General features: G+C 33.4%; 2 protein-coding genes across 6 annotated transcripts in view; both read left to right on the top strand.

Moving 5' to 3' along the window:
- Positions 1-9,541, top strand: part of iffo1b (intermediate filament family orphan 1b) — a 49,757-nt gene extending 40,216 nt beyond the window's left edge. For 2 of the 4 annotated variants that reach the window (XM_009292205.5, XM_005157938.6), the window contains exon 9: positions 3,131-8,188. In XM_009292205.5, the coding sequence (XP_009290480.2) occupies positions 3,131-3,215 (85 nt within the window). In that variant the 3' untranslated portion in view covers positions 3,216-8,188. Of the gene's footprint in view, positions 1-3,130; positions 8,189-9,383 lie in introns of those variants that run through there. The other 2 variants (XM_009292206.5, XM_073925982.1) reach the window with 2 other exon arrangements.
- On the top strand, positions 9,415-23,185 carry si:dkey-260g12.1. Of its 2 annotated transcripts, none has more exons than XM_073925994.1 (9): positions 9,415-9,541; positions 9,847-9,915; positions 10,094-10,157; positions 15,091-15,195; positions 15,304-15,402; positions 17,469-17,588; positions 17,675-17,703; positions 17,775-17,928; positions 22,115-23,185. In XM_073925994.1, exons 2-9 carry the CDS (start codon positions 9,847-9,849, stop codon positions 22,348-22,350), a joined length of 876 nt encoding a protein of 291 aa, XP_073782095.1. In that variant the 5' UTR covers positions 9,415-9,541; the 3' UTR covers positions 22,351-23,185. The 2 variants fall into 2 exon arrangements, with proteins under 2 accessions (XP_073782095.1, XP_002664887.3); XM_002664841.8 differs by having other exon boundaries at positions 9,418-9,541; positions 15,304-15,531.
- The last annotated feature ends 393 nt before the right edge of the window (positions 23,186-23,578 follow it).

Below are 23,578 nucleotides of genomic sequence, written 5' to 3'. Positions count from 1 at the left end.
TTGTTTTTAACGAATTGTATTTTCATAATACTGTCTCTTACTGCACTGACCATAAGGCAAAGCAGCACTAACTCGCACTAAATAGCCTCTGCTGGGTCAGTTGGCATTTCTGTGTGGATTCATTCCGCTGTGTCAACCCCAGATTAATAAAGGGACTAAGCCGAAAAGAAAATGAAGGAATGAATAAATATTAGAATGAAATATACAAACATTTAGAAAAAAACAGCATACTATAGTTGTATGGGTTTCATTTTAACAAAGTTATTAAATTACAAAATTAAAAAAATAGTCAAAATGACTACGTGTTATGCTTCTTTTACACCGCACACACAAGCAGAGCAGAAGCAGTATGCAGGCATTTGCCTGTAGTGTCTGCAGTGTGCACCTTACCGACAGCTGTTGCACACATGTAACTATCTCTGTGTATTATATCAGATTCAAAATCAGAAAGAGGTTTATTATTCACACATATGAGGAATTTGTTTTCGTGACAGAGCTTCTACAGTGCAGCAGAATTACAGAGACAGGACAAAAAGATAATAAATATACATATTTCAAAAAGAAGCAAGTAGTGAATGCAAATATACAAATTGACAAGTGTATGTACAGATATATTACTATATACAACAATATACAGTATGTGTAACTGTAATGTGCAAATTGGCATGTAAAGTATGCTGTTAAATAAGTGTATATGTGTATAAAAAGTGTATAGCAAGTAGTGATGTTTCATAATTACTGTCATCTAGTGTTAATGATAGTTTGATATAGAGAGATGGATTGCCTGAGAGAAGAAACTGTTTCTGTGCCGGGCTGTTCTGGTGCACAGTGCTCTGTAGCATCGACCAAAAGGTTACCTATCTCTAAGGTTACCTATAACTATATCGATCTATCTTTGTATGAAAACATGTTTTATTTTAACTTTTCATCTGCACCACAGCCCACAGCAACTTCCTCCAAGTCTTTTCTTTAACCTGCAAGTCTTTTTTACCAATTATATAGATCATAAAGAACTGTAAGCTTCTCAAGCTCTGTAAGAAGTGGCATTCATGTCTTTTCAGGTACACTCAATCGCCTGTGATATCATGTCATTTTGTTTTTGATTGCCAGCATGACACTGGCCTATAGTTAAATTATCATTTTAATACATTTTGTTTGAATGCACCAAAATGTATTTCCTATGTTCACCGAGAAATGGATAAAAATATTAATTTTTTAAAACGGGCTGTTTTAAATTATGCTGAGCACTGTATCATGAATAACATCCGTGTGTATAATTCTCAAATAGAAACTATGCATGCAGTCAGTTTGTCTGTCTGTCAATCAGACATGCATTAGTGTTTCCAGTATAACAATGGCAGGCGTTTAGTGCTTTTTTTTCTTTTGCCCAGCATGTAAATGCATTAAACTGTTTTTGTTGACTTATTGATTTATTGACAATAACTTGTCCTTGCTGAAATTTAAGCACATTCAGACTGAGTGAACATTTTGCAGTAAGTGAAGAGAAAACTACTACAATCTCAGATTGTTTTTTAATCCAATGATTTATAAAAATGTGTTCTCATCTAATGCCGAAGTGGTACAGTCAACCTGCTTAATCTCTAACTGCATGATAGGATAATAGATAAATGACATATATTGATAATATTTGATTATTCATGTTATTTATTTCCATAGCGCTTTTACAATGTAGATTGTGTCAAAGCAGTTTAACATAGAAGTTCTTGTAAATTAAAACCGTCAGTCCAGTTCAGGTCAGTGTGGTTTACATTTCACTGCTGAAAGTCCAAACACTGAAGAGCAAATCCATTGATGCACAGCTCCCCAAGTCCTAAATATGCAGTGGTGGACAGAGTACTGAAAAATCATACATAGTAAAAATACTATTACTTGCCTAAAAATGTTGTGCAAGTAGAACAAAACTATCTGTTGTAAATATTACTCAAAGTATGAGTAAAAAGTAGCCCTTTTAAAAGTACTCATGAGTATTGAGTATTACGCTATAATTAGCTGATGCATTAACATGTAATTTGTGGACATTGTAACATTCTGTAGTGCAATTTAATTTAATTATTGCCCAGCAGGTACACAGCGTCATGAGATGCTAATATTAGGGTAGATTTAGATTGTGACATCAGGTGACCAAAATTCAAATCTAGCCAGTCTCTAAGGACTACGTTATTTTGATGTCCAATAACAAGGTCAAATGACGTTGATATTTGGTTGATTTTAGGTTGTGTTGGAAAGTGACCACAATTCAGTGTCGAGCCAACATCTTAAACCAACGTCATATTGACGTCAAATACTGAAATTTATTCATCAGGTATGGCAACCAAAATCCAACATCTGATAGATGTCATAGTTGTAACGTCTACACAACATAAAACTGTAATATCATTAAATGTTGATATTTGGTTGATTTTAGTTTGAATGTTGGACACTGACATCAGCCTGACGTTGAGTTCTGATGTCAACCTAATTTTTATTTTCAAACAAAACGCAACATCCACATGATTTTGCGGTATAATGTCAATCTAACGTCATGTTGACGTCTTGTGCCTGCTGGGTGGTTAAGGCCATCATACAGTAAACATCTGTCATTTTCTTATCAGTGACATGCATCTAAACAGTCTCTGGGTCAATAAGTGTAAACATTTTGGGCATAATGGACACTTTTAATGTGTCCAAACTGTTAGCTGCGATTATAAATAACCCCTGTCTTGAGGTAGTTCATTATGATGCGATTTACTCATTTACATTTTAAAAATATACTCAAGGGAAAGTAAAAGTCCACATTTTTTGAACTACTTAGTAAATTACAATTTCTTACAGTAATTTGAGTATTTGTAATTTGTTACTTTACACCACTGCAAATATGATGATATATACTCCACTCACACGGTCTGCTTGTTACAAATATGCAGTTTATGATTGTTTATCTGTTGCTAAGCAACTGATTTATTTTAGGACCATTTTATTTCACGCTCCTTACCTCTGGGTTTCAGGACATATTTTTATCATGGTTAAAGCTGGCCTGAAGATTAAAAAAAGACATTACCTATATTATTTTTTCCCAAAGAAGAAACAAGTATATTTGGGTTGATTTCTTTTTCCTTCTGCCACCTTACAGTAAATCCACTTCTCCTATACCTGGAGGGGGTATAGATACAAACGGAGAAACTGAGAGAGATAAAATGGAGGAAGGTGGAAGATAATGACGACAACTGATCCGACTATGGTGTTTGAAAGAAGAAAAAGTGTCTCTCATCTCTTCATGGCTTCATTTAACCTGGACTGGCTCTTCTTGTTGTGTTTCCGCATGTTTGTCCAGTCACTCTAGAGGGGGTAAATGGAATTACATTGTAAAAAAAAAAAAAAAAAAAAACATGTTCTGTGACATTTTCCCTTCTGGTACGCCTTTACACCTTTCATAATTTTAAAGATGAGAGTCATCTCTTAAGTTTGTTTGCTATTATGTGACTTTAGCAAGCCTATCCGCCAGTGAGTATCAATCATGTTTTCCGATCTCATCTCTGAACGTCTGAGTCATCATATTTTCAGCAGCGAACACAATCACTTTTGATTTCGTATGTCTGGTAGAGAATCACTGACAGTGTTTTACAAAGTTTCCATTTCCTAGAGAATTTGAGGGGACATTTGCTCTCGAATCATTGCTGCATGTACCGTTACGTGCTGCTGTAACCCGTGGGCCAGTAGGTGTGTTGTGCTTCCTGTCTGAGCTGTTGTAAACACAAGGCTGTCATGCTAGTTAAGGGTTAAGGTAACTGTAGCCTGCACGTTCCCCATCTTTGAGCTCATGTTTGCATGAAATGTGTGACATTTCATGCTAACGGTATTGTGCTGATGCCAGGCTGCTTCGAAGTTTCGGCTATACGCTGTTAGAATTGTGAACTCTTTGAGTTCCTCTTTGCGGGTGGAAAACATGAGTGATAGGTGAGGTCAGATGAGTGAGATTTGAGGATGTTATGGCTCGGAGTACATGTCAGAGCATTACGCATGTCAACCGCTGTGTTATTTCCTTTTCACTTTTCCTCTCCTTTTAGTCCCAAAGATATGTTATATTCAGCCTTTTTCTCTGCAGGTGCAGATAGGCTTCAGAATAAGAATTTCATGAACATGCTGTACATGTAACGCTGTTATAGAAATGAGAGCTGCTTCAGTCCATAAAAGTATCTAGTGTTTTAAGGGTGTTTTTATTTTGAATAGTAAAGTCCCACTTTCGCCATTATTCTCATTTGTATCCATAGCTAAATCCTTACTGGTGCCTGATGTAAAGGTCTGTTGATTTGCAGTTGTATTGGGAGCACACTGCCTGTGTTCTGTCAAGAACAAGTGTTCCGTCAAGAACAAGAGTTATTTTCATGATCATGGTTTCCTTGTTCTTTTGGAGTTTTAGGCGCATCCCATGTTGTTAGAGGTCTAATAACAATGACTTTAGAGATGGGCTAAAGAAATATAGGGTAAGAGGTGTTTGACACTACATTTTAACAGCAGGGTGTAATAGAAGCCCATCTCAGAGTTGGCTTTTTTAAAATAATTGTTTAAAGTTTATTTTGCACAGTTTTTCTCTTTTCACATAATTGCAAGGTTATATCTCGCAATTGTTTGTTACTTAAAATATAACTTGTAATGGTGACTACAGTATATCAAATTTGTCATCATTTGCTGTTATTCTGACGGTATCGTACAATTGATTTAAAATCTCAAATATGCATCTTTGCTTTGTGTAGTTACATTTTATATTTCACAATTGCAACTTTTTTCTCATCATTTAATTTTTCTCACAATTGTGACAATGATTAACATAATTGTGACAAAACATCACATCATGATTCCATATTTTTTATTGGTGTTTTTTTAAACACTGAGATGTAAATGGAGAATAAATGTGCACATCAACTTTTTATAAGTATGCCTCAGATTAATATTTTTCCAGTATAATAAACCCACATAGTATGATATTACCCTGCAGGCAAAGGACATCAACATGACGTCATATTGATGTTGTACCCCAATGTTGTGGGAACGTTGGATTTTCTCTTGAAATTAAAATCACGTTGACGTCAGAACCCAACGTCAATGTACAACGTTCAACTTTCAAATCAACCTAAAATCACCCAAATATCATCGTCTAATCATGTTACACGTTGACATTGTATGGACATTATCACTATGACATTTATCAGACATTACATTTTGACCACTTTCCAACACAACCCTGCCTCACTGAAGCTAAGCAGGGCTGAGCCTGGTCAGTACCTGGATGGAAGACTACATGGGAAAACTAGGTTGCTATTGGAAGTGGTGTTAGTGAGGCTAACAGGGGGAGCTCAACCTGTGGTCTGTGGGAGCCCTAAAGCCCCAGTAAAAAGTAAACGGGACACCAAACTGTCAGTGGGTGCTGTCTTCCGTATGAGACATTAAACCAAGGTCCTGACTTCTTGTGGTCATTAAAAATCCCATGGCACTTCTCTTAAAAGAGTAGGGGTGTAACCCCGGTGTCCTGGCCAAATTCCCTCCATTGGCCCTTGCGATCATAGCATTCACTCCATTCACTCGATCTCATCCATTCACTTCCCCTATAGCTGGTGTCTGGTGAGTGCACTGGTGCCATTGCCCTGTGGGTGCTGTTGCATTATCCTAGTGGATGCTCCACACTGGTGATGGTGTAGAGAGACCCCTTCATGATTATGAAGCAATTTGAATGTATGGCCATCCATGATACATGTGCTATGTAAATACATTATTATTATAATACATTATTGGACTTCAAAATAACGTAATCTTAACCTTAGATGCTGGCTGTCATGACCCAAATCTAACCTAATAATAATGTCTTATGATGTTGTGTGCCTGCTGGGTAATAAACTAAAGGTTTAATCGATTGAAGAATGAACTCATGGATCTCTATATTTTCAGAAGTAGGTCTAACGAATGGCTTAATGAGCATACTTTCTTTCCAGGCAATCTACAAAAGTAAGATACTGGTTGGTTAGATGTGCTGCAGAATGATCTTTCAGTTTCTTGAGCAGTATATCATGTAAATTAATGCGCAATCTGATTCCTGATAAAAGTTCTCAAGAGCCTCACATGATTTGTAATAATCAGTCTAATTCTAATCAAACACCCACAGGGACTAATACAGTAGTTTGAAAAGAAACTGACAAACCGACTTCTTGTTGGCTTTGTTGGTCATTCATATCTGTAGTCATAGCTAGTCTAAGTGTAAACCACAGCTTGCATTCAAGAATAGAGACTTTAGCAGAGATATTTTCCAGTGCCAAATAAAACATTCAGGAAAGCGTCTACACACGAAATGAAAACTGCTTTTCAAAACATGGTGCTGTTCATCCAGCATGTACATTTCCGCTGCAGTAAAAACAAAGAGTGAATGTTTTAGTAAACACATGATAGTACATATCACTTTCTATGATGAGCCAGAGCAGAATTGAATCATTTGAACAATATGTTATGAGACATCCTCAGGTTATTTTTTCTTTTTATCTTGTTCTATTTTTGCATAACGTCTGATGAACAACATTGTGTGTCTGCCTTAGGTTTTCCCCTCTGACCACTGTGAAGTTCTGTTGGGGATTTGCAGATTTGTTCGATTTTGCTGAAGTTATGCTCTATGGGTATATAGAAACAGCCTTATGATATGATATAAAATAATATTTTTTGTTTGATAAAAGTGCAGAAAAATCAAAGGATTTTGATGATTGATTTATTAATATGTCAAATATGGTTTTGTTTGTTGTTTTGTGACTGATTTCTGCTGCCAATAAGATGTGCTGTACACAACTGAGCCATAGTTCATTCACAGTAACTCATTTAATTCCTTTTTTATTGTTCTGCATCACTGAGCTGAACTACGTGTGTAAGATTACAGTATGTATGCATGCATTTATGTATGGAGCGAACACTCCAGGTTTCTGCAATGAGTAAGAGGTTATTTTACAGCAATTTACTTGTTGTTTGTTGCTATTTGACCTAGAACTATGTTCAGAATCAATAATCACAAATCTATTCTTGTATAAAAATTGCAAGACAGTCAGACAAATCTCTCACGGGAACAGAATACATTTTTTCTTAAAACGTTTGGATACTACAGATTTACAGTATACTGTAGCTACAAACAACTAGTAAATTCCACAAAAAGATCTTCACTGACCTAATAACAAAAAGTGCTTATAGAAAGAATGCTTATTTGCAATAAATGTATGAATGCAATGATATTGTAACCTAGAAGACACGAAGGGAGAGTTGTGTATGCTAAAACGCTGGCTATGCAAGCAAGTCCTGAACCTTGACAAGAAAATTACAACATATACATTTGAAAGAGTCTAAATGAATGTCTGAATAACATTCATAACTTTCCTGTGCCATTCAGTAACATCTCGCAGGAATGTTTATCAACATGTCAAACTGTGGAAACTGATGTATGCTTATATTTAATGATCTCCAAGGATTCACTTTAAATTGATACATGTGCAAAGTGATTGAGTGTCAGATGTTATGTTAAAAGTGTTTTCTTCCTAGACTTACTTGAGTATCTTAGGGGAAGGAATAAGACCTGGATTGCAGCAGTGGCACATGAGTATATTGATTTAAAGAGTAACACACTGTAAAACCCAACAGGCCACTTTATCAAATAAAATGAGTTAATTCAAAATTGACTGAAAGTTAATTCTACTGATTTGAAAAGAGTTTTAAACTCAGTGTTGAGTTCATAAAATACCCTCTTACTTCAACTTAAATAAAGTAATATAGATTAATTTTTTTTAACTCAAATGGTTTGTAGCAATCGGTTTCCTCAAACGGTTTGAGTTGCCTTAACTTACTGGGTTTCACAGTACTCAGTTGGTTTGAGTTCTCTTTATATATTGGGTTTTACTGTGCTCAGATTGCTTCGTTTACTCAAATGGATTAAGTTCACAGTACTCATTAGGATTTGTTTTTGAACTGAAATGGTTTGTTGCGATTGGTTTCCTCAAATGGTTTGAGTTATCTTAACATTTTGGGTTTTACAGTGCAGGACTATATGTATATATATATAAATATGTATGTAATGCAAAGCAGAAAAGAAATCGCTTGCTTTCACTTCAAGTGTATTGAAAGACTGGTGCTTAAAAAAAAGATGTCAGAATAAAGGTTACTGCTGATCACACTGCGAGGAGTGGAGTTTTTGTGTCATAGTCTGTGTTTTTCTTTCTATAGGTCATTCTTTCCTCAAAGTTTTTTTTTTCTGTCTGTCTTTTACGCACTTAATTGTTTAATGAAATAATGCTGTAGAAAAAGAATTGGTATAAAAATAATTAAAAATATTAAAGTTCTAGATATTTATAGATGTTTTGAAGTCTTTTTGACCATCTTTTTTTATCAGAAGGTTAAACTAAAATGTTTACTATGAATAAAACAAGATTTTTTTTTTTTTATTTTACATTTAGAGTGATCAGCATATATAACTATATCCTTATAAGTCCTTATAAATCTATCTTTTAAATTCATTATTTTAATAGGACGTTATACAGATACAATATTTTATTTGTGCGTATACATTAGATTAGTCAGCACTGAAGCCAAATCTGGAGCTTATCTAACAAAATAATTCACGATAACGGTCCAAAAACTAGTACACCTATATGTTATAGAAAAATATTAAATACAAATTTTAAAAAGAGGAAAAATTGAGAGAAGCAAAAAAGTGAAAAAGTTAATTATTGGTAGGTTGTAATTTTTTATTTTTTGCAATATTTTGTCAAAATTTTTAAACATGTTTGATGACTAAAATATTATTTTAATCAATATATTTGTTTGATAAACCTGTTTCATTTTAATGCACCAAAATACACTGTTTATATTCACTGGGAAATGGACAATAATATTAATTTTCAAAAATTATGCTGAGCACTGTATGTATGGGGAGAACACTCCAGGTTTCTACAATGAGTAAGTGGGTATTTCACAAAAATTTACTTGTTGTTTGTTGCTTTATGACCTAAAAATATGTTCAGAATCAATAATCACAAATCTATTCTTGTATGAAAATTGCAAGAGAGTCAGACAAATCTCCTAGAAATATGTTCAAAATCAATAATCAATTGCAATAAAGAGAATTTCAATTGTACACAGACAAATTGCTCATTGCTCATTTTAAATAGAAGAAGTGTATTTTATTTGCAGCTTCACACAAACATGAGTTCATCTATGTATATTTTTATGAAACATTTCAAAACTGCTCCAATTAGACTCACAGTTTGCATCTTCTTAGCCTTATTCAAACCAGTAATAATGACACATCAATTATTATTATAGAATGTAAAGCTATAATCTCTCTCTCTTTCTCTCTCTCTCTCCAAAAGCAGGTGAAGGGCAGCATAAGAAAGAGAGGGAGGAGAATGACAGTAAGACATCAGGTGAGGAAACAATGATATGAGATGAGCAGTAAAGAACACAGCCTGGCAGAAGACACTGAAATTGAGTTTGAAAGCGGAGATTTTGGATTTAAACTACTGTTAAGGTACAGATGCTTTTTCATTGAGATTGCAGTTCTTTTGTTTCACTTACTGCATTATTCTAAATATGCTTGTTGTAAGATGCTGACTAATTTGAATTATACGATGAACTAAAATAAGTAGAAGTCAACCAAGTCTTTGTTTGAGAGACACAAATATACTTATCCCAAGTTCCTCTGATGCAAAATGGTATGTTTATTTAAAAAAAAAAAAAAAAAAGCTATCTTTTCCTTATTTAAAAGTTAGATTCTTTTCTAGAGTAGGCCTATGTGATGCTGTTCGAATGAATGTATGATTTTATTATTTACAGATGCGTACGACTGTGTTATCTGTAGCCTTGGTGATGCTGACAGGTCATCTGATATATGGCCTCCCTATGGTAAATTTGTATGCTCCGATAACATCCACTGTATGTGTTATATTGTGTTAACTTCATGTAACTTGAAATTGTGTTGTAAAAAGCTCTTTCTTTTCAAATTAATCACTTCAAAAATTAATTGTGTCCATATTAGAGGCTTTAGCTTATGATTTTCTTGTGTGTTTCCATTTGTTTTTAGCATAACGGAAAGGTGAGAAACGGCAGAGAAGCATCAAACAATTGCAGCGATAGTTGTCCAGCAGGTGAGAAAGCATGTTGAGCTGGTACTTTTTTATTAGAATCATATGTGGTATCACATTCTTCGAATTATTTCCTTGTTTTTGCAGTGTGCGTGAGTGTACTTTTCTGTCACAACACTTCCCAGTATTACGTATGTGGTCTGGTCAGGAAATTGGCTAAGAAATCGATAGTTATTTGTTAAGTTTGTCTTTATCGTTCGCTCTTTTTTTTTCTTTCTCCCTCTCTTTATTTTCTCTCATGATGGGAAATGGTTTGCTCTGACACAGAAGAGTAAACCACTTCCTTCATTAAAATGCTACTGCCGGTTTGAGCTTCTCTGCAACGTCCTGTTTTTGATGCTATTTCTCGTCTCTCTTCTTAAGAGACCTCAGTCAGCAAGTATGACTTTGTGCACAGAAGTGTGTGTGTGTGCGCACATATATGTGAGTGCATCTGTCTGCTGAGCACCCACATCCGTTTTTTAGAGATTCAGCATGTGCCCTTTAAGCGGAATTCTGTGCACAGTCAAATACAAATTCAGTTATATGCACCTTGTGTTGTGGATCAATTTGTCAGCAAAAGTGTGTGCATGCAAGTCAAATTAAGACAAATGAAAGATAAAATTATATTACAGCTATTATATTTCATTCAATTATGTTTTGAAAACCTTTTTTGTGCACCTTAGAAATTTTTCATTCGCTTTGTGATGAAAATAATAAAGTGGTAGAGCCTATTTTAAAAAGACAAGCAATTCAAATATGCAAGCAAATGTTTTTCTCCTGTCCACCTTAATGTTGAATATAAGCAAGCCATTTTCTGTTAATGTGGAAAACATATTCATTGGTCGACTGCTAAACAACTAGATATTGTAGTAAACTAAAAATATCTGCACTACAATTACACGTGTGTTAAAAATAGTGGCAGTCGTTCACACAAGATGTGTTTTTCCAACCAGCTGAATACAATGTGGAATGGAACAGAATGTTGTGGTTCAAAGTTGAACCTGTGAAATTTAGAAAATCAAGAGCTGCCCACTTTTATAGCTACGCTCGTTATACAGCATATACAGTTGAAGTTGAATTTTAGCCCCCGTTAAATTTTTTAAAGAAAAATTCTTATTTCTTTATTCATATTTCCCAAGTTATGTTTTGAAGCAAGGAAATTTTCACAGTATGTCTGATAATGTTTTTTTCTTCTGGATAAAGTCTTATTCGTTTTATTTCGGCTTAAATAAAAGCAGTTTTAAATTTTTTAATCGTCATTTTAAGGACTAAATTATTTGACCCTTTAAGCTCATTTGTTTTTAGATAGTCTAGAGAACAAACCAAGGCTTTACTTGCCTAATAACCCTAACCTGCCTAGTTAACCTAATTAACCTAGTTAAACCTTTAAATGACTCTTTAAGCTGTATAGAAGTGTCTTGAAAAATATCTAGTAAAATATTATTTACTGTCATCATGCCAAAGACAAAATAAATCAGTTATTAGAAATGAGTTATTAAAACTATCATGTTTAGAAATATGCCAAATAAATCTTTTCTCCGTTAAACAGAAATTGGGGCAAAAAATAAACAGGGGGTCTAATAATTCAGAGTGCTAATAATTCAACTATATTGACTATACACACACACACACACACACACACACACACACACATATATATATATATATATATATATATATATATATATATATATATATATATATATATATATATATATATATATATATATATATATATATATATATATATATATATATATAAAATATTATATTAAATATATATATATATATATAATATTATATTAAATATATATGTATATATTAAATAATATAATTATTATTAATAAATTATATAATTATTATTAATAAATGTATGTATGTAAATGTATTTTTTTTGTACAATTTATTTACAGTTTTATAGCAATCCCACAAACTTTATAAATGACTCTTTATTAATATTGTAAAAAAAATATGGAGTAATATAATATCATTGATTTGAAATAGTTGGTTGTATCTACAGTGTACAAATGATATTTTTTAAAGTGATATTTAAAGTATATTTAAAGTAAATTATTATTTTTTTATTTTATTTGTTAGTGTTTTTCTATTTGGATGCGTTTTCTTAAAGTCACCATGACATTTGCTCTGAGTTTTATATTTATACAGGGCTGCCAACTTTTGATCTTAGCTTGGAGTGAGAATGTATTCCCCGCCCATATGCCCTCAAGCCCCGCCTCCCCATTTATTTATAATATGGAAAAACTGTAAACATATAAGTTTGATAAATACTTTAAAAATATAATTATTATAAATAAGACTATTATTATTATTATTATTATTATTATTATTATTAGTGTTATTATTATTATTATTATTATTATTATTATTATTAATATTGTTGTTGTTGTTGTTATATAATACAATTATTCTATTCTAAGTAAACAAAAAAAATCTATTCTTAACGTAACTGGAAAGCAATGTAGTGAAACTCAAGTGATATGCCAAGATCATTTAGGAAAAATTCCATATATTGTTTAATATTTTGCTCTGTAATAGAGACCAAGTCAAAGGACAATGAATGAATGAATACTATTTTCATGAGAATGAAATTTAAATGTGCATCTATTAACTTAAATTGATTAAAAAAGTACTAAAAAATATTTCATGGGGATGATTTTTCTATGTGTGAAAATGAATGTGTGGTGTGAGAGCGTGAGAATACTGTCAGTTGTGTGACTCATTACATGGAATGCATGAGAGTTGGCAGCCCTGTTTATATAGTAGTACTTTTTTTCATTATTTTGTAAACAATAATTTTGTTCTCATAACCTTTTATCAGATACCATAGTCTTCTTGACCCCATCAAAATGCCTTTTTTAAGCTATCAGAGCACGTCTCCTTTCTGCTTTTGCCCATCAATCTTCCTTCATTTTGTTAGCAACACCATCAACACCATCTCTAAATTGAATGTACATATGATATGAAAAAAGAACAATCTTACTTTCGTTTCATGCCAACTTTGTTTTAAACAGCATTATATATAGTTTTAAACACGTTTAACTACTGAAAATGAGTGCTTTTGAGCTCTCTCGGCCACCATAGCAAAACCTTAAATGCATTTGTGCTTATATTAGACCAGGGGTGCTCAACACTGCTTCTGAGGATCTATACCTTCCTGCAAAGTTCAACTCCAATCCTGATCAAACACACATGAACCAATTAATTATGACCTAACAGACAGGTGTCTTTGCTATCGGTTGCAACTGAAATCTGCAGGAACAGACCTGTAGCCAGGGGGTGGTTAGAGTGGTTTAACTGACCCATTGACAAAGTGCAGAATTTGCCCCCATATGAGCTGATTTGTCCCATTTTTGACAGTATGCCATCATAAATTGTTAACATACCCGTTAGAAGAAGGCTTTAGGACACATTTAGTTTTTAATTATTTAATTTTACAATTTCTGACTATGGAAATGAGCTGGCCATTTTGTTATTTACCTATTCTAAAAGACCTATTTTTTAATATGTTTTAGATGGTTTTTAATAAGTTTTAACAGATTCCTAATTGTTTTTGTTAATAATGCATGATAATAAATTTGTATTTTAAAAATAAGTCATTCTTCATACTTTGTTCACATTTTTTATTTAAAATTCTGATCTCATAATATTGTTTATCAAACTGTAATAACATGCAGTATTTTGTAAAAAATTTTGCCCTCATAATCAAATACCATAAACTTCCCAACCCCATCAAAACAAGTTTTTTTCAGCCATCAGTGCACGTCTCCTTTCTGCTTTTGTCCAGTCGCTGAACTTCCTTCATTTTGTTAGCAACACCATCTTCTATTTTTCTCATTTCAGGACCTTTTAATTGGATGTACATATGATATGAAAAAAATGACAATCTTAACTTTCATTTCATGCCAATTTTACCTTATAAACTTTAACTTTATCACATACAGTTTTAAACACGTTTGACTAGTTTAAACTGAAAATTAGGGCTTTTGAGCTCTCTTGGCCTCCATATAAAAACCTGTAATGCATCTGTGCTTATATTAGACCAGGGGTGCTCAACCCTCAAGCCTGTAGCCAGCCTGGTGCAAGAGGTGATTTTTAATTTTTTTAAAAGTTATACACCTTATTTTGTATTTAATTATGAGATTTAAATACTGCAGTGACATTTTAAGTGTTTTTTTTTTTGTTTTGTTTTTGTTTTGTTTTTTTTCACTGGAGTAGCTTGTTGGACGGTCATCATAACCACACAATAATAATGCAGAGCATCACAATTTTTGTTCCATGGATTCATAGATAAACAAGAATCACCAAAATATCTTTCAAATCAGTTTTAATATTGTCCGCTTTTGGTGCTTTTTACTGGTCATTGTTTGTTTCAAAAGTAGGCCTAATGTCCAAGATTTAAAATAAAAATTACTAGTAAAATGTTTTCTCTATTTAAAAACAATGCAGTTGCGAAAGATGACTTCACTTATGTCAGATTGTGTTTTCTTATACCGCTGGATGATGGACTGGATGATGGAAAAATAATTGTTTGCAATGAACAAAACTGAACATCACACTGAAGTGACAGCCATCAGAGGATCTGTTTGATCGTAAAGCCATTTTTTATGGGTTATTTTTGATTGCATAGCAGTCAAAATAGGACAAATGAACTCATGTATGGGGCAAATTCTGGTCCTTTGTCAGTAAAGGGTGGGTCTTCCGAATTTAATTACTGTAAATTGTAGACCAGGAGCAGATTCTTGTTCTATGATATGAAATAAATCAAACTTATGCTGATTTTGAAAAGCACTTTTGGAAATGTCTGATGAAAGGCCATTTTATTAGGAAACACTGACACCTGATAAATCTCAAATAACTAATGTGTATTTAAAAACTTAAATGGCTATTCTTGTGAGTTTTAAATAAGCTGACCTTTACCTTTTTTTTTTCTCAGGATTTTACAAAGATGATTGTAAATGTCATCAGTGCGACCATGATTTCTTCAATAATAGGGAGAATGAAGACAGTTGCACCCGCTGCTTTCAGGGATGCACACATGGTAGGTAGCTCATTTCACTTAATTATTCTTTAACAATATGAAGTAAGAATAGAAAGAGGAAGTCTGAAAAAAGGCACTAAATTTTGAAATTGTGTGTGTGTGTGTCAGAATTCAAAATGGAGAAGGTCAAGGAGTGCACAACCACGTCAGATGTAGAGTGTCGCTGTCAACATGGATATACATGTGCCTCAAAAGACCAATACACAGGCCAGTGTGAAAGCTGTGTTCCCAACATCACCCCAGACCCCACACCATTACCCCAGTCCTACACCTCCACTGACATAAGTTCCAAGGTCCCTTCATCCACAACCAAAGACAGTACTAACAGTCCAATGGGTGAGCATAGCTGTTTTCTCACAGTAACGTAGGTGTGTGCACTATTATTTTCATTAGCATTTTGAATTTCTCCCCCTGTAAGAAAGGTACAGTACATTCTTATTTAATTATTTATTTATTTGTTTTTTTTTATTCTAAAAAACACAATGTATGGGTAAAATGTGAAGAAAACCATATGTATTGTTATTATTTTTATTCCTTTTTTAAATAAAGTCGTTAAAGATTAGGTTTGCCATATTCTTCCTAAATTTGGGTTAAGACAACCCGGCAGCAGTGTTTGCTCCTTAAAGTGGATTAAGGGTCTGCCACTAGGGGGAGCAGGAGGTGGTGTTGAATACTAATCGAGTGCAGCAGGCATGGTGTTAACGCCACTCTGGTTCCAATCAATTTTTTAAAAAAAGCCAATAGTTTTCCATTGAGTTTTGGATTACTGTGGAAAGTAAGCTCTGTCTTACACCAAGAACATGTTCCTGGATGAACTTTAGAGAAGGTTATGAAAGTGAAATACAGAAGTAAAAAGCAGAAGTTGGGTTGAGAAGTTAGCTGACTACACCAAAGTCACGTTGCTTTACCACTACAAGCTTCTGAAAGTTCTTTCAGTTTTATTTTGGAAATACCTATTGCTTGATTAAGTCAAGATGCATTGCACTCTTTGTGTGTGACAGACAGACAGACAGACAGACAGACAGACAGACAGACAGACAGACAGACAGACAGACAGACAGACAGACAGACAGACAGACAGACAGACAGACAGACAGACAGACAGACAGACAGATAGATAGATAGATAGATAGATAGATAGATAGATAGATAGATAGATAGATAGATAGATAGATAGATAGACAGACAGATGCCATATGTGCAAATGTAATTAGTAAACAAATTGACATTTTATGTTGATATATATTTAATGCAATTCAATTATTAAGATTATTATTAATTAATTAAGATATTAACTATATTAAGATTAAGACACTTTTATCTTCAGGTTTTTAATTTTTTTAAATAAAACGTTTAAAATGTACATCCTTTGATATCCTTTAACAGTAACACGTTCTGTTTAGCAACTTGTAAACAGCCTTGCCTTTTTCACAACACATTGAAGCCAAAAAAAAACCTGTTTACTTTGGTTGTGCTTGTGTTAACCACAGACATTTAATTAAAAACCTGATGACATACAGATAGATCCGGAAGTAAAAGAAAAAAAAAAGTTGTAAGGCTCCTGCAGCATTGGGGTTAGATTAATTTTGCATTCTCTTTTATGAATGTAGTTGAAATCAGAATTATAAAATAACCCTCTGAATTATTAGCCCCTCTGTTTATTTTTCCCTAATTTCTGTTTAACGGAGAGAAGATTTTCTAAACATAAAACTTTTAACAACTCATCTCTAATAACAATGATGACAGTAAATAATATTTTACTAGATATTTCTAAGGCACTTCTCTAAAGCTTAAAATAATATTTAAATGCTTAACTTAATTAGGTTTAGGCAGGTTAGGGTAATTAGGCAAATTTTATGTATTTTTACAAGTTTTACAAGTTTTGTATAACCATGGTTTGTTCTGTAGACTATCTAGAAAAGATAAGGCTTAAACTGGGTAATAATTTTGACCTTAAAATTGTTAAAAAAAAAACAAAAACTGCTTTTATTCTAGCAAAAATTAAACAAATAATACTTTCTCCAGAAGAAAATGTCTATGAAAATGTCATAAAAATATTATCAGACATACTGTGAAAATCTCCTTGCTCTGTTAAAAATCATTTGGAAAATATTTTTAAAAGAAAATATTTTTTTTAAAGGGACGCTAATAATTCTGACTTCAACTGTATATATCCATGGACACTTGTTTTGTCTATATTTAGGTTTTAGACTCTTTCAGTTCAGCACAAAGATTTCATTTCCTTAACTCATTTCCTTGTATTTTTTTCACAGATTACAAAGATTACTTGTTATGGACTTTATTTGGACTCATTTCCTCAATTCTATCCATCATCATCCTCACGCTGATCCTCCGGTTCTGCAGTAAGAAAGAGAAGGAATGTTTAAAGCACAGTGAGTAACAGCCACACATAATTACAAACGCATTTCTTTTTGGAGATACTATTATCTTACCTCTCAATGTTTCATCTCTTCCTCAGTTGTCAGGCAGTGCTCATTGGGAGCAGATGTAAGTAAGAGGTAATGTTGTTTATTTCTAACCTTTTTGTTTGAAATATCTAACTTACAGTCCTTCTTCAGGTGGACAGTGAGGTCACGCCTCCCAGCCAACCAGATGAGCAACCTCATACCCATGAAATGTTGTCAGATGTCTGCTCACCAACCAATCACAACACAGACCCTTTTCATCAGCCAGTGAGCCAAGAGCAAGCTGTTCCTCCAGCTGGTAATTTAGGTATTACAAGGAGTTTCCTTTTTTAATTTTCTTCTGCTATTAAACAATCAAAGACACAATGTTCTTTTTTCAGATCTATTCATCTTATTTAAAAAAAAAAAGCTTTGAAAACACCCATCTTACTAGCATGAAGTGGGTACATAAAAACATTTATTAACAAAACTGCTTCACTGTGTATAATATTAGGAAAATATTTGATTTTTGATGGAAAACCATGTAGTCAAAGCAAAACATCCCACACAAATAAATAAATCTGACAATAGTATACATTGCAGAATCTCATGACTGAAAGACAAGGTAGTAATAGTTAAATAGCCTGATTTATAATCCACACACCTACAATACTGAAAAAAGTGATATCTGCAAAATTGTTGCAAACAATTTGTGTTGAATTAAAACAAGATAAATTTAGTAATGTTCAACTTATTTTTTTTCGTTTAAATGCAACCACTTAACTTAAATAAAATGAGTAAATCTTGGGAATCATTTTTAAACCATCTTTTCAGTGTATGAAAACTCTCGATTTGTAGTTGTTAAAGTTTTACTGGTGACTTACAAATTTAAAATGTGTCATTTAGAGCATTTAAAAAATAAGTAAATAAATAAATGACAAACAAGGGTGGCATGTTTTCAGACGTGTATAATAATTTTTAGACTTTTGTGTGTGTAAGTTAAAAAATCTAATTTTAAGTACTTTGTAACATGAGTAGCAGTGCGATGTGAATGTATATCGACACTGGTGAGAGGCGTAGACCGCAGACCGAGTGCCTTGGTGTCCCACCAGTGACGATATATAGCCATTTCGCACTGCTACGAGTGTGATATTGCATTTATACAACGGTTTGAAGGCATAATCTTGTAAAAATCTTGTATAAAAAAGAAAATGAAACATGGAGAGTCTAAAAATCCTTTTGTATGAGGATTTACTTTTTTCCGTCATTTATTCACATCTGCAACTGACGTCAGCACAGAAGAAACCGTTACTAATTCTCAAGTGTCACATTAGAGCTAGTATTTGAATGATTCTCTAGTGTTATATCTAAAGTGATGACAAAACAGTTGATTTTGCTCACATTTTAGGATTATAAGGCCGAACTGCATGAAATGCCATCAGTTTTGAGACATTTCCAGTATTTCTCTGTTGTTATTAGAACATAACAATAATGAACCCCGAAAAAGTCAAAGCAAAATAAACACTATCAGATTGCTGTTGTGCTTGCGAAAAGGAAAAAGGCATGTGGGCATTTCTTCTTTCTTTTTACTAAACTATTCTGCAAAAAGGGGCAATCAACCTGTGGTCTGCGTGAGTCCTAACACCTCAGTATGGTGAAGGGGTCTCTATACTGCTCAGTGAGCACCATTTTTCAGATGACTCTCTGTGGTCGGTAAAAATCCTAGAATGTCCTTCAAAAAAAGAGTAGGGGTTTAACCCTGGCATTCTGGCCAAATTTGTCCAATGGCCTTTGTCCATGATGGCGTCCTGACCATTTCCATATCATAATTGGCTTCATCACCTCTCCAACAATCAGCTGGTTTGTGGTGTGTGGTCTGGTGCAATATGGCTGCTGTCGTGTCATCCAGGTGGATGCTCCACACTGGTGGTGGATGAGTAGATTCACACAATGAGCACTTTGATTGTCTAGAAAAGCGCTATATAAATGTAAATAATAATAATAATAATAATAATAATAATAATAGGTGAGGCAGTGGCGCAGTAGGTAGTGCTGTCGCCTCACAGCAATAAGGTCTCTGGTTCGAACCTCGGCTCAGTTGGTGTTTTTTGTGGATGTTCTCTCTGCCTTCTGTGGGTTTCCTCCGGGTGCTCTGGTTTCCCCCACAGTCCAAAGACGTGGTGCAGGTGAATTGTGTAGGCTAAATTGTCCGTAGTGTATGAGTGTGTGTGGATGTTTCCCAGAGATGGGTTGCAGCTGGAAGGGCATCCGCTGCGTAAAAACTTGCTGGATAAGTTGTTGATTCATTCCGCTGTGGCGACCCCGGATGAATAAAGGGACTAAGCCGACAAGAAAATGAATGAATGAATAATAATAATAATTATTATGATTATGAATATGACATGAATATGATTATTATTATTATGCTCTTATTAACTATTCTGCGGTAATGAAAACAGGAGACTCATTAGAAACAAACAGATGGCCAACCAAAAAGTAACTCAGGGTTATAAAAACAGTGGCTGAAATACAATACATACATTCCTGATATGTGAGTCCCATCTCACACTCAATACACCACAATTACTATGGTATAAATACAGCACTACAACATACAAAAGAGAGAGATCGACTTAAAATGTCACTTACCAGTTTAGTAATGATTTGATTAACTGTAGTTAGAAATTATGTGTAGTTTTTCTCCTTTAAGGGCTTATTATGTGGTCTCTGTCACCATCTTGTGGATAGACAATGCCAGCCATTTTTGCTCTGCTCAGTACAGACTGATAAATAAATATTTAAAATAGGCATTGTCCTTAAATAAACTGCATAGTTGCAATCTAAAAAACTACATTCTAGCCTTAAAAAGGCCTCAAAAGTACATTATTTTGTCCAACAGCTGCAATATTTGTCAAACTGTAGTGAGTTTATTGATGTGCTCTCACTGTATGTGGGTGGAGTAATACAGAAGTGTGAGGAGGCTGTACGAGTTCTGATATTGCATGGCTATCAGCCAATCAGATTCAAGAACCAGACAGAATTGTTGTATATATTTATACTGTAAAATTTTTATGTTTAAAAAAAAAAAGTATAAATATTTGTTTACATTTTATACAAAAACATAAAATAACGGCAGTTTAAATCACAGAAATTTACCAGAAAATTACATTTACGGAAATTTCTGTTATTTAATGTTTGTTATTCTATGGTAAATTCTTGTAAATTAACGGCTGTTATTTTATGTTTTTATATATATATATATATATATATATATATATATATATATATATATATATATATATATATATATATATATATATTAGGGATGTAACAATATTGTAAAGCCGTCATACCGCAATAGTAATTTTTTTCAATATTACCGTAGGAGGATGACTCAATAAAACTATATTTCTGAGAAAAGTTTGCTTAGGCGAATGAAGGGAACGGGATGTAGCAGGAACTACAATTCCCATCAGCCTAGTCGTGGCCATCATCCTTTGGTGTCTGTTGTCGCTACAGATCCAGTAATGCAGAAATAGAGTGTGTTGCTAGTAGCGTGGAAGAAAAAGAGCTGGAAATGATCAAACCTAAAGCGGGTTTTAAATTGGATGCGTGGAAGTATTTCAGTTTCTTTCTAAAAATATATGAAAAAGGAGAAAAGGTGACAGACAAAGAAAAAAACAGTATGCAGGCACTGCCAGACTGTGGTAAAATATAAGTCGGGGAATACGACTAAAAACAGTCATGGGGACTGCAGAACACAGCACTCTTGTTAGATTGATGCAGACATTGACTTGTACCGCAAAGAGACCTCTATCTCACTCTTGGCTTGTCCTCTCAAGTGGTGGAAAGACAATAAACAACGTTACCCACTGCTGTCAACCTTGGCTAAATCATATATCTCTGTCCCAGAAACCTCAGTCCCAAATGAGAGTGTTTTTTATTTCTGTTGCAGGGGACATGGCCAGAGATCCCAGCTTTTATCAGATTATAGTTATGTGATAATTTTCCGTAAAAAACCCATCTCTATCTAAGTGAGTGAGTGATTAAATGTTGAATGTACTGAGTTTTCAACAATACTAAATTGAAACTTTATTTTTTTATATGGTTTAATAGTTTTTTGTTATTAAAATTGAAAAATTGAAGTTCCTGTTTTGAAACTTTTTAATTTGTATGTCATTAATATGTTGAAACCTTTTCATTTGTATGTCATTAATATGTTCGGTGCTAAGGTAAATAAACACTTTTGGCACTTTTTTCGAGTCTTTTCATTAGTTTTGTTTTTCCTGTAAATTATTCAATAAATATCGTACCGTGCCATTCATACCGAGGTATTATCGCTAATAGATATATATATATATAGTCGTACCATACAATATTCTATATATATATAGTCGTACCATATATGTATTTATTATTTGCATAGATAATCCTTCTCTTTGACATAGAACATGTAAATGAGAAAAAAAACTTACCGATGTAAAATAAAATGTTTTTTTTTTTTCCCCATATAGGTCCTCTTCACATCTACGGCCCCCAGACAGTCTTTGTTAGCTTGCTCAATCATTTTGCAGGAGAGCAAAAAGCACACGAACAGGGCGAATCTCTAAACAGCAGTAGCATGTCCTACCCTCAGTCTCCCCCCGTCCATCTCTCAGAAGAAGAAAGAAGCGGAGAGGACGATTTCATCTTCTTTCCATCTCAGGAGCAAGGAAAAGAGTGCCACATTTCCAAAGAAGAGGTGCTATGAGGAATCACAGGAGACTTCCCGTTTCTGTTCTTTTTCCGTACTGTTCTGCTGCTGTGAGCTTTGTTCTACCTGCTGCCTCATGAGTGTTCAGTATTAAAACTCTAAGCTTGGCAGGGGATTTCATTGAGAGCAACAGAGAAAGATCTGGCCATCTGACTAGTAGTATGGATGACAAAATTGATGCGCAAGAGCTTGACAGTTTATGCTAGCTTTGAAATATCAGTTTGTACTGTCTGTTTATCTATGCTGAAGTTTGTTTGAAGAGTCGAGTGCACAGGCTTTCAGGTCTTAGGTTGGATAAGTCTCAGGAAGAAAAGAAAAAGTGGAATCTTTTTTTCTTTTTGCTTGTTTTAAGTGTTTGAAGGCAATAAGCAGCTCTAAGACACTCAAAAATTCTCATATATGATAAAATATTTATTTTAGTTGAAGCATCATGCTTGATTTCTAAAGAGACTTAATATGTTTTTAATTATGAAGCTGGTTGTGTCTTGACAGTTATGATTTTTATTTATTTATATCTGTTAAACATTGGATTACAATTGTGCGAAACAGTTTTTTATGCTTGCACAAGTCCATGGCTGATGTTGTCATTGTACTTCCTCTTTTCTTAAATTATGTGGCAGATATGATTGATCATCAAAAAAAAAAAAAAGGAAAAATCCCTGACATTTTGATGGTGGTCTGAAAATGTCAACATTGTTTCTTCTTTCAGAACTCAATAATCATGGCGCACACAGTTTATCTTGTGTTATGTTTGTATTTGCTGTAACACATTTTTATAACCGTTATTAAATGTAAAGTGCAATATGATGAATAAAGTTTTATTTTTGGTATAGTTCATTTGCATGATTATAGACTGCAATACAAGTTATTTACATGAAATATTTCTTCGAAGTGACATGGAAGTGACGTTTGACATTTTTTTTAAAGAATATTTTGCTGATTCTTTTATTAAAAAATAAAATAAATATTAATAATAATTGTTATTATTTTTTATTATTTTAAAGTTATTTAAACATTGAAAAAATACAAACATTACAGAATGATATCTAAGTATATAGCTAAAATAAACATGAAAAAAATTACCCATTATTCGCATGCTTCCACCAAATGTTGATTCTTTTATAAAAATAATAATAATATGATAATAATAATTATTATTATTTTAAAGTGATTTAAACATTAAAAAAATGCAAATGTTACAGAATCATAAATTTAAAATAAACAT

The sequence above is a fragment of the Danio rerio genome, chromosome 16 (genome assembly GCF_049306965.1).
Source record: "Danio rerio strain Tuebingen ecotype United States chromosome 16, GRCz12tu, whole genome shotgun sequence".
Lineage (NCBI taxonomy): Eukaryota > Metazoa > Chordata > Actinopteri > Cypriniformes > Danionidae > Danio > Danio rerio.
This window is presented reverse-complemented; position numbering and strand designations above follow the sequence as displayed.

Bases quoted from the DNA above. Each gene is read 5' to 3' on its own strand.
- si:dkey-260g12.1 (XM_002664841.8), top strand. From the start codon at position 9,847: ATGCGTACGACTGTGTTATCTGTAGCCTTGGTGATGCTGACAGGTCAT. The intron at 10,158-15,090 runs GTGAGAAAGCAT...TTTTTTTCTCAG, and splicing joins CAGCGATAGTTGTCCAGCAG to GATTTTACAAAGATGATTGT. The intron at 15,532-17,468 runs GTGAGCATAGCT...TTTTTTTCACAG, and splicing joins CAGTACTAACAGTCCAATGG to ATTACAAAGATTACTTGTTA.